Genomic DNA, 11,749 nt, shown 5'->3' with positions numbered 1-11,749 from the left:
ATCGATACTTGCGGTTTTATAACGGTACAAAGCTGACTTGTCATTGGCTGAACACCTGTAAGCTGACTTGTCATTGGCTGAACACCTGTACTTTAATGAGTAGGTGTACTTTAATGACATGCATTAAAGGACTGCTACCAGGTGTATAATTACTACATTTCGGTATGGTCGAGCATAAAAGGATTTAAGACAGTTTTTGCAACAAGTAATGAGAAAGAACTCGAAGGTGGCTTTACTCATGACTACACATCCTCGTATTAAAAGTTAAAGAATGCCACCGGCAGTGTTTCCAGACTCTCGCGGCTGAAGTGTCGTAGGAGCTGAAAACTATAGTTTTTAGTTGGTTTATTTTACGACGCTTCATCAACTGCGATGGTTATCTAACGTTTGACTGAGACGAAGGTGATGCCAGCGAAATTAATCCAGAGTCCAGCAGCGAAAGTTACCCAGCATTAATTGCTCTTAATGGGTTGAGAGAATACTCCGGAAAAAAAAAATTCGGAGAAACTTTAGACCATTTCCCACTGTTGTCTTTTCTTGCGTTACCAACAGAAGCAACTATACTATGTCAGTTTCAAATTAATGTAAGCCTTGGAAAAAATCCCTATACTTCATCTATCATTAGCAGCGATCTCGGCTGAGGGGAACACGTTACAGACACAGCGGTAAAAGCATGGAGAGCGTTACACTTTGTGATGAGGGTACTAAGAAAAGGCTCTGATAAATCCAAAGAGATTGCATATAAATCAGTAGTACGTCCAGTAATGGAATATGATGCTGCATGTTGGGATCCTTACAGATTAGAACATATTAAGACACTGGAAAAGATTAAAAAAACGGGCTCTCAAGCGTTGTCGGAAAAATTCCTCATTAAAATGGGACACACTCACGGACAGGAGAACGCGAATTTGATTATGCGCAATGTTCAAAACATACAGAGGTGAGCCTGCCTGGAGAGAAATAAAAAATAGGTTGCAGCCGCCAAATTACTCTTCAAGGAACGACCACTCATACAAATAAAGGGAAAGAAGACAGAGGACGGACACTGGAAAGTTTTCTTTTCTCAATCGTACTATCAGGGACTGGAATGCTTTTCCTGCAGACTTACTAAAGGCTTTACCAACAACCAAAAATGTATTTAAAAATAGGCTTAAGGACTTTACTAATAGACGGTAATTATACACAGTATTTAAAGGGTGTAAATGATATTTTGTTATTGAAGTGTTGTATCAGTGAAGAATTATGTTGTGTCAGTGAAACGTGTTCCTGTCAGTGAAGCTTTATAGTTTATAGTGGCAGTGAAATGTTTTTGAAGTGTTAGTGAAATCAGGATAGAATCAGTGAAATGTGTCGTAGTTCCAGTGCAGTGAGTGAGTTGACAGCGAAATGAGTGTAATGTTGAAAGGTACTTGTGCAGATATGAACATATCATACTCGTGGGTTGTAGTTCGAACTTAGGCTTAAGATACAAATTGGATTTATTTTAAATGTTATTTTAAGTGATCGTGCTTCATTTAATTTAGGATATTCCCTATTATTATTATTATTATTATTATTATTATTATTATTATTATTATTATTATTATTATTATTATTATTATTAATTGTTGTTAGTATTATTATTAATTGTATTTTAATTAATAAGTTTATTATTGTCATTATGGAGTGTAATTAGTTACCACCGCCACCGGGTATATACCCATTGCAGTGTGAATAAATACATACATACATTATTTATTAGATTATTCGAATGAAAACAAGCTCTAAAAATCTTAACAAACCAAACCTAACCTTCGTTATATTAACCAAGTTTCCTACCGAATTTAGTATTTTGAGGATTATTACAAATTAGCATAACTTATGTTTCTTATGTTGGCGACATTGATTATATACAATTGTGTGCAAAAACGACATAACTGCAGTAGTGTGAAATGGTCTAAAGAACACTAAAAAATTCAACCACGTAACTTTCTTTCCAATCAAAATTTGAATACGCTCTTCTGCTTCACTGTCAGACATGCTAACCGTTACTCCACAACGATGGACAAACCTGTCGTATTTTGACTTAAATTATCGTACATCCTATGTTGAAGGGAAATGCATTGCCAAAGAACTAGATGAAAGATTAATTCGACTGACAAACAGACATGCAATGTAAAATAAATAAGGTTTAACTCCCTTAGAGATTAATAATAATCAGAGACCGGAAGTGTAGGCATTATGAATCATTAAAATAGGCAGGCAGAAAGGCATCATATAAATAGCTAAAATAATAGGCATGCACAAAGGCATTATAAATAGCTAAAATACGCAATAAAAGGCAATTACAAAAACCTTGCTCTAGATCCACAACCTTGCACTTTCCACAAAGGGATTTCGCCAGCAAGAAAAGCTTTACATAAATCGAATGCAGATTGAGATTTTCGACTCGATGTTGCAATTACTGTTGGAAGCAAAGAAATCTTCTTCCAAGTAGCCTTAGAAAGTGCATTTTTTGTGTTTTGGTTGTACTGGTATGTTGCGATATGAAATATTTAGCTAGCAACAACAACGTCGCAATGAAAACTGAAAGAAAAATAACCGTCAAAAATAACGTTAGATCCGCACTCATTGTTGCCTTGTCAGATAAACACAAGCGATAATTAAAAACGCTTACTGTTATCCATTTTTGCACGGCAGCACTCACTGTTGCAAAGAGAATATGAACTGACTGAAAGACAATAATATACATTCGGTGAAGTCACTTTCATTGTAGGGATTATAGAAATAAATTAAAATATACCTGTAGGTAATTTTTAATAATAAATTAATAAATAATAGATAAATAATCAAATAAAGGCAAAAAAGCACTTATTTTGTAAATTAGGCATTTATATTTAAAAAGGCAGAAAAGGGCAACATAAAACTGTGACGTTTCAATCACAAAGGTATAATTCGTATAGATTTACTTTCAAAATGAAGATAGATTTAACAAATTTAAAAAGGCATTAAAAGGAATTTGGTATTCCCAAGAAACTAGTTCGAGTAATTAAAATGTGTCTCAGTGAAACGTACAGCAGAGTTCGTATAGGTCAGTTTCTGTCAGATGCGTTTCCAATTCACTGTGGACTAAAGCAAGGAGATGCACTATTATCTTTACTTTTTAACTTTGCTCTAGAGTCCAGGATAACAGAGAGGGTTTGGAACTGAACGGGTTACATCTGCTGCTTGTCTATGCAGATGACGTGAATATGTTAGGAGAAAATCCACAAACGATTAGGGAAAACACGGGAATTTTACTGGAAGCAAGTAAAGAGATAGGTTTGGAAGTAAATCCCGAAAAGACAAAGTATATGATTATGTCTCGTGACGAGAATATTGTACGAAATGGAAATATAAAAATTGGAAATTTCTCTTTTGAAGAGGTGGAGAAGTTCAAATATCTTGGAGCAATAGTAACAAATATAAATGATACTCGGGAGGAAATTAAACACAGAATAAATATGGGAAATGCCTGTTATTATTCGGTTGAGAAGCTTTTATCATCCAGTCTGCTGTCAAAAAATCTTAAAGTTAAAATTTATAAAACAGTTATATTACTGGTTGTTCTTTATGATTGTGAAACTTGGACTCTCACTTTGAGAGAGGAAGTTAAGGGTGTTTGAGAATAAAGTGCTTAGGAAAATATTTGGAGCTAAGAGGGATTAAGTTACAGAAGAATGGAGAAAGTTACACACGCATTGTATTCTTCACCTGACATAATTAGGAACAGTAAATCCAGACGTTTGAGATGGGCAGGGCATGTAGCACATATGGGCGAATCCAGAAATGCATATAGAGTGTTAGTTGGGAGGCCGGAGGGAAAAAGACCTTTAGAGAGGCCGAGACTTAGATGAGAAGGTAATATTAAAATGGATTTGAGGGAGGTGGGATATGATGATAGAGAATGGATTAATCTTGCTCAGGTTAGGGACCAATGGCGGACTTATGTAAGGGCGACAGTGAACTTCCGGGTTCCTTAAAAGCCAAAGTTCCGGTCTCTGACAGTAGTAATATGTAAGGTAAATACTATAGGGCAGTATATTAAAAAAGACTCTGTCATTCAGGCGCTTCTAACCAAGGATTTACTGGAGGGGGCTCCAAAGATTCGAGGCAGCCCTGTGTTAAATGTTTATATTTGTTCCGAGCCCTTTGTTAAAATAGCTCGAAGGGAAAAATCAAAACAAATGCACTTTTCTAATGTAACCATCTCATATTCTACATTCTGTTAAAGCGATCGATTGAAAACAAAGAAATTTAGATGTTTTTCACTGCTTGTTGATGACTTTCTATAATTCTGTGATCTTGGAACCTGAGATTGAACTCACTTAGCAAATATGTCCATTATTCTCATACTTCAGTAAATTGTGTTTTGTTTCTTTATCTATAACAGACTTGAGTGTAGGGAAATGATGCATCATTTTTCCTTCGCTCAGGCCTCCCCGGATAATAAATTTGTCGGTACCACAAATGAGGAGCTGAGATAAAAAAACGGGGCTTATCATCTGTCTTGGGGTATCCGAGTTAAGAGTGCTCCCATATTATATGAGCGAGCCTTCATCGTTTAATGTAAAAATGAAAGTTGTCATTTGCGTGGAACATTGCAGAATTCTAGCGTTAAGTTGAAAAACGGGACTTGTCATCAATTTTGGGATATCCGCGTTAAGAGTGCTCCCATATTATATGAGCGAACCTTCATCGTTTAATGTAAAAATGAAAGTTGTCATTTGCGTGGAACATTGCAGAATTCTAGCGTTAAGTTGAAAAACGGGACTTGTCATCAATTTTGGGATATCCGCGTTAAGAGTGCTCCCATATTTTATGAGCGAACCTTCATCGTTTAGTCGACCTGGTTGGCAAGTTGGTATAGCGCTGGCCTTCTATGCCCAAGGTTGCGGGTTCGATCCCGGGCCAGATCGATGGCATTTAAGTGTGCTTAAATGCGACAGGCTCATGTCAGTAGATTTACTGGCATGTAAAAGAACTCCTGCGGGACAAAATTCCGGCACATCCGGCGACGCTGATATAACCTCTGCAGTTGCGAGCGTTGTTAAAATAAAACATAACATTCATCGTTTAATGTAAAAATGGAAGTTTTCACTTGCGTGGAAGATTGTAGAATTCTAGCGTTAAGTTGAAAAACGGGACTAGTCAAGTGACTAGTCCCCTTCTTCTGACAGTGTTTCATGCACTTCGAGATAAGAAATTCTGTTCCTTTAGATGAAAAATGGGATATATCAACAGTTTTCAAAACTATTTTTTAGTCTATATGTTACGTTTTCTATATAAAAAAAATTAACTCCTTGCTGGACAAGTAGATCTGACCAAGTGCAAAGTAACAATACCAAAAACAAGTGGTTAAAGCAAGTACAATGCAGTCTGTGATTTTTTTTTTTTTTTTTTTTTTTGTGATTTTCTCAAAATGACCTCTGCATGACTAGACCCGTTTTTGATCTCAGTGCCTCAATTGGACGGAGTTACGCAATAATAGAATAACCGACAATTAAAAAAAAATGAGATATTTGCACAAATCTGTTGATGGCAGGCTAATTTAACTCTGAAAAAATCAAGAACGCCGATATCTGAATTTTTCTGCTATTTATGAGCAAAAATTCGTTTATTGCATAAAATTCATTTATTTATTTTGCTTTGAAATATTAATTCTACTCCTGGTCTCTTATTAAAAATCTTTTTTGGTATCATTTGTGCTATTTTTTGTAATAGTACGAATGTCATAATACTTCTTTCATAAAATGTTTCATAAAAAAAAAAGATTTATTTTAATGGCCAATATCTCGAAACAGGTTTTTGGCGCTTGGTCTCTTATTGCGTAACTCCCTTCAATTCTCAATATATATGTTTGTAAAATGTCTTCCCACGTTATAATGTGATGTGTACCTAATAATAAGTTTCACACAATAAACAGCGTCCATCCCCAACACAAAAAGAATTTCTCCTCCCATTCACAATTAAACACAGGACTGCTGCGTGGAATCATGTTGCAGGCAATCCTGCAATGTTCACTGTGACTGGCAGTATAGTCCTAGTAGCGAACTGCATGAGTGTAAGAGCGCTTGGTGAGCAACTGTTCCTTATCCCTGGTTTAGAGCCTAAAAATGTGTATTTCTATTTTGTTAATGTGTTTTTAATTTTGCTTGCTCCAGTGAAAGAGGAAGTTTTGAATATAATGGGATGATTGGCCCAAATACCTTATAATAGTTTGGTTTTAGAAGTGATTCCAGTTCCTACGAAGTGACTTCTTTTAAGTTTATTTATACATGCTTTAACATCTGTCGTTATATTAGTAGGCTGTTTTTACTATTATTGAATTCCTGTTTCTATTGTGTGTTACAAATGGCTTGTATTCATGTAACTGATTTTAGATAGTTGGCCGTAATGAATAATGATTATTTCCAATCCGGCATTTGTCTTTGTGACTGAGGGGAAATCTTTAAAAACCCCAGTCAGATTGGCCGGCCATGGGTTTGATCCCGGGACCTACCGAATGCGAGTCTCGGACGTTACCGAACGGCCAACTCCCTCGGGTTGTGATTGGTTTTGTTGAGCACTTGAGCTGGTAGTAGGAATACAGAAGAACAGTATCCCATGGAAAGATTTTCCGCTTATAAAATAACTCTGTCTGACAAAAGACAAAGTTTCACAAGGGAAAATTTAGATAAAATCATTGTTATGTATTGGAATGCCAATAAAAATTATTACATCTTGATTACACAACTTTTAACACTTGTATCACTTCGGAATATACAGGGACATCATTTTATTTTTACTAACATTTTTAATATTAACCTGTCTATACCTTTAGAGAACCGGAAACGCCGCTTGCTCCCCCCTCCAAGACTGGAGTTCGATGATACTGGCGTAAAACACAAATCGCTCTACTAGGTATAGGATGGAAGAAAAGTAGTTCATCCATTTACGTAAACTAGGAAATATCGCGATTTTGAGTTTGATAATTTTCATTAGGTTTTTCTTTAATCAAAGTACAGTACTGTATTAAGAATAAGTGTTTTTACTCACGAAGTGAGTTATCCATGCGAACGTATTCATTATGCAGTGTATATTATACTGTCTACAGCACATTAGCGTACAATATAGAGAAAGAAGTTAAATTGAAAAATAATCATAATATGAATATTTAAACACAATTTTGAAAATGGTGGCCGTTCATTTCGATACAGGCTTCAGTTCTTTTGTGCATATTATCGCACTATAGACTATTGCATCTAATTCCAATTCCCAGTTTCGTCCTTCGTACTAGTAACTCATGTTGAAATAATTATGTATCTAATCTACGTACTGTAAATTCAATCTTCACTTCTGCCCGACCCGAAAATATAAAATTACTCAGACATGCTATCTACTGTCCGTCCAAGTGATTATGCCGCAGGATTGTAGAAAGGGAGGAAATCACGTGACAGTTAATTACTTAGCGAGGCCCTTTTATTTAAGTTAAATTAAACAGCTGTATAATATTACGTAAACGTCCAATTCCTAAGAGAAATTAATGTTTTCAGAAAAGAGCTAAGACAGTCCAACTTTTACAGAGGGGCGAGCAGAAGCAGGTGGGGGAAATCGGGATGCGACGTAGGCAAACGGACAGTACCTGTGCGAAAATATGATTGATTATTGAAAGCTCTTTCGTCACTGGAAAACGCGAACATATTTCTGGAACGTACTATACTCAGTAACTCAGTACTGCTTACTATCTGCGGTCTTGGTTCTGTGTGGAGTTGGAACTTCCTTAGTAGAAGGGGTGGGAGTGAAGTACATTCAAAAACTCAGGTACAATAAAAATTGAAGTAAAAATAAAATGATGTCCCTGTATATGATACGAACTTTCTTGTGTTACATTTTAACCAAAAAGCCAGAAACTCAACACACTAGAACAATATGAAATATACAGACACACGAAAACACACCCCAACGATATTCTCAACACACAACTCAATTTAAAACACATACACTCTTTGACTCTACACTACGAACGCACCCTCACAGGAAACAAGAGGCGCCAAGACCAACAACGACCAGTTCTGAAGATGACCCAAAATAGATCGAAACATGTTAACAAAGTACGTTAAAATTTAACACAAGAAAGTTCTTATCATACATATTCCGAAAAATTATTAATAATATGTCAATTGTCAATTCATTAGTGAATTAATTTTCTGTAATATTGACACTTATGTATCAGCAGCCATAGGGCAATGAGGCGAGGAACAGTTCCCAAATTTACATTGGAGATCCTCAGAAAATTAAAGGTTCCTGAGAAGACTTCAGACAATTGCATCAACCATTTTAAAATCTTCATTGAATATCATCAATCACCATCTCTATTCATCTTTATAATATTCAGTGTATATTATTTATTTTCAATAATTTTTTATCGTTTTGATAGCTACCACATCTTTTCGCAGAATATTATTTTTTTTTATTTCATTATGTATTTTTCTAACATTAATTTACATTTTCTTTTTTGTTCATTTGAGTTGATTAGGATGCCGATATTTTAAATCCAAGATTTGGACGGCTATCATTTCGATATACTACTATTCATAATTTAAACATAATAAAAATAAAGTTTCTAACTTCGATTTTTTATTGTTTTTATTTCTGTATACCGTAATGCTTAATATTCACAAATTAATTGCATGTTTGTAGTTGTTGTAGTTTGAGTAGATAGAAACACATTTATAGTCCCGTCGCTCTAATTTCCGGCAGCCAATCGCGTTGCAGGTCGGCTACATTTAAACGTGTGCGTCTTGTGATTCGCTGATTCATTTCTTAAGGCTCGATAAATAATATAATCGCCCGCCATTTTAGCTCTTTCGTTGGCGTTCGCAGAAAGCACACGAAGACGTTATTTGCTGAATTACATTGCGTTTGATTTATTATCATAGGAGCTACGACATGATAATGTTTAACGGTGTGGCAAATAGATTCCTCGTATGGTAGCTCGGCAACGTAAGAACAAAAATGGCGAACGATACTACCTACTTAGGCTTTATAGAGCCTTCACTTTCTAAGACGTAAGCAAAGAGGCGGAGTTACGCCGGGAATAACAGCGTCGGGACTATAGATGCATAAAATTGTAATTTTAGCTGCCTAAAACTGCATTTTAGTGTCTATTTTGATACTTTTAGGCCCGGTTGCAGAAATGCAAATCAAATCAGTCCCTGATCACCAATCAGTTGATGTCTGATTTATTTGATTGTTCATTGCGTTGCACAAACGTGAATCTCCAATCAACTTGTCTCAATTTACTAATTGCTGATTTGAGAAAGAAGTGCATTTGACAACAGCGCTATTTAGCAACCACAGCCGATTTGATGCTCTTTAAAAGTCGCAAAACGAATGCATCAAGTGGGCGGTGAATAAGAAAATAAGTGAATGCTCTGTTGTTTTGTTGCTTTTTGTAGAAATGAAACAGGTGGATTCTATTTCTATATAGACTAAAATATAGTGAAAAAAATGAAGCAAACAGAAAACATGAGAGGGTTTCTGTTGTGGGATTTGCTAGAGGAGTTGGCAAGAAATTGGAACAAGCATAGCCTCCATAGCCCAAAAGAATTCCATTTCCATCTCTCTATTTACAAATTGAGCTCGTAACATAATCATTAAAAATATTGTGCTGTCATGTGTAGAACCATGCCAACGGGCTACAACATTCCAGAATTTCAATGATGGTGTAGACTACATATTGCCTGTACATTCACAGAAAAGAAACCTTTTCTATTTCGATAAAGTTCGGCAACATTTCCACCAGGTGACTGGATGGGGATGTGAGCAGTCTATACAACCAATTACTCTTGGAAAACCTGACATGGCCGAAAATTCTCTCCGGATTTCAAATCGTTCCCTGTTTGAAGTTTGGGGATTTATGAGACCCTGCCATAACAAAACAATTGCATACGTAACATTTCTAACTACTCGGCAAATAGTTAATTTGTGGACCCTAACAAGATAACCCAAGACCGCCTGAAAAATTCCAACAGCATAAAATCTCAGCGATATTAGAACTTGGTTCATACGAGAAAGTGGAAGGTTTCGATTTGTCTGTCCGCATATATTTGTTTCAATTTTTGAAAGTAACAAAACACACGAATCCTTACTTAACCTAAATCTTTGCTCAAATTCTCTGTCATTATACATAAAAACAATTAATGTCTATCACGGAAATGTCTTCTTTTTAATAATATTTCCTTCATTCTAAAGTTTCTTCATCAGAAGAATCCATTATGTCGAAAACAATATTGTTACGCTATAACTATTTACTATATACATTACAGTAACTGCACTATGAAGAGAACAACATAAATACTTGATCAGTGATCAGTCACTTAACCAGCAAAAATCTGTTGATCAAATCTGATGGAAGATTGATCTCCGATCAAATACTGATTGTTCTTTCTGCAACAGAAATAGAACTGATGGCCAATAAAACCCTCCCTGATCGCCAATCATATTTGATCGGTGTTTCTGCAACTGGGCCTTAGACCATCATACAGGTGATTGCGGAGATCTAATGCAAGTTTCTTTATTGCAGGTACAAGTGACAGCATTGTTTTAAAATTTTGAGAATATGTTCTCGAAAATAAATAATTGCAGAATACTGACTACGCAATTTAAAAGAAAAACCATGCCGAAGTCTCCTCCATTCGCTGCCCATTCAAAAAAGTATACGCTACAGTTTTCTGGAATTGACCTCATAGAACGAGAGGTATTGAATAGAAAGGCACGGAAACTTGGTGCCTGCTGTTACTCAAATGACTCGGAATACGAATCTGATGTTACCCATATGATCATTGACAGGTTTCTGATGACCGGTAAGGTTTTGGCAGCTTTGGCATCAGGTATGGTAAGAGGTTATATTTATTAATATAGTTGTAAAGTAGTAATACAGCGAGATTATTCTATTCGTGTGCCAGTTTTCACGTTAGTCGCTGACCACAATTTATTATAGTCCGGGTCAGCTCACTTCATACCCTAAGGGTGAAACGTAACCATTTTTCCCCCATTACTACATGTGCTAGTGGATTGTGGTGATTTTATAGTTTGCAGGTTGAATTTTCTTCTGCCAACTTCGTTTCAAATTTCGATACTGACATATACTACAAATGATAGTGATTTTGTAACTAGTATGTTGGCAGCTGAGACAAATATCGACAATATTAGTCGGTTCTGGAGTTCCATGAAATTGAAATTGTACTAGATTTCTGAGCCTGTTACTGTAAGCTAGTGAAATCTGAACATACTAATAATTAATTAATATCAGTATTAATATTAATAAATAATGGTTATTTTATGTGTCGCTTTGTGGTCATAATTCAAGACTATAGTCAGGCAACTTTTCGGAGTTAGTATAATAATTTCATGTGGTCAAACAAATTACATTTTTAGGTTAGGTCTCGTGAGTCAATTGTTTAGTCAAGCCAATGAATTTCGTATTGTCAGACAAAATACATGACACATGTTGATCCCTTTCTCGTATAGTTTGCCTAAGAAAATATGTTACAAATTATTGAATTATTTAGAATAACCTTCCAACATAAAGTACGGTAAGTAAATAAGTCATTTAGTACGAAGGATCGTGTGATATCTGTAACAGTTGGCAACATTGACAAGACGGCAATATTTGCTGTTTAGGAACTGTTCTTATGTGATCCTCACTATACAATGTCGTTTGCCGCCAGACGCTGTTACGCGAGGC

General features: G+C 35.7%; 1 protein-coding gene across 2 annotated transcripts in view; it reads left to right on the top strand.

The window, feature by feature from the left end:
- The window catches only part of LOC138716278 (uncharacterized), a 193,713-nt gene that overhangs the window by 93,160 nt on the left and 88,804 nt on the right, over nucleotides 1-11,749 (top strand). For both annotated transcript variants that reach the window (XM_069849186.1, XM_069849185.1), the window contains exon 2: nucleotides 10,586-10,892. In XM_069849186.1, coding sequence (XP_069705287.1) covers nucleotides 10,622-10,892 — 271 coding nt within the window. In that variant the 5' untranslated portion in view covers nucleotides 10,586-10,621. The remainder of the gene's footprint in view (nucleotides 1-10,585; nucleotides 10,893-11,749) is intronic.

This window comes from Periplaneta americana, chromosome 16, assembly GCF_040183065.1.
Source record: "Periplaneta americana isolate PAMFEO1 chromosome 16, P.americana_PAMFEO1_priV1, whole genome shotgun sequence".
Taxonomy (NCBI): domain Eukaryota; kingdom Metazoa; phylum Arthropoda; class Insecta; order Blattodea; family Blattidae; genus Periplaneta; species Periplaneta americana.
Note: the sequence above shows the minus strand (reverse complement) of the source record. Positions and strands in the feature narration are given on the sequence as shown.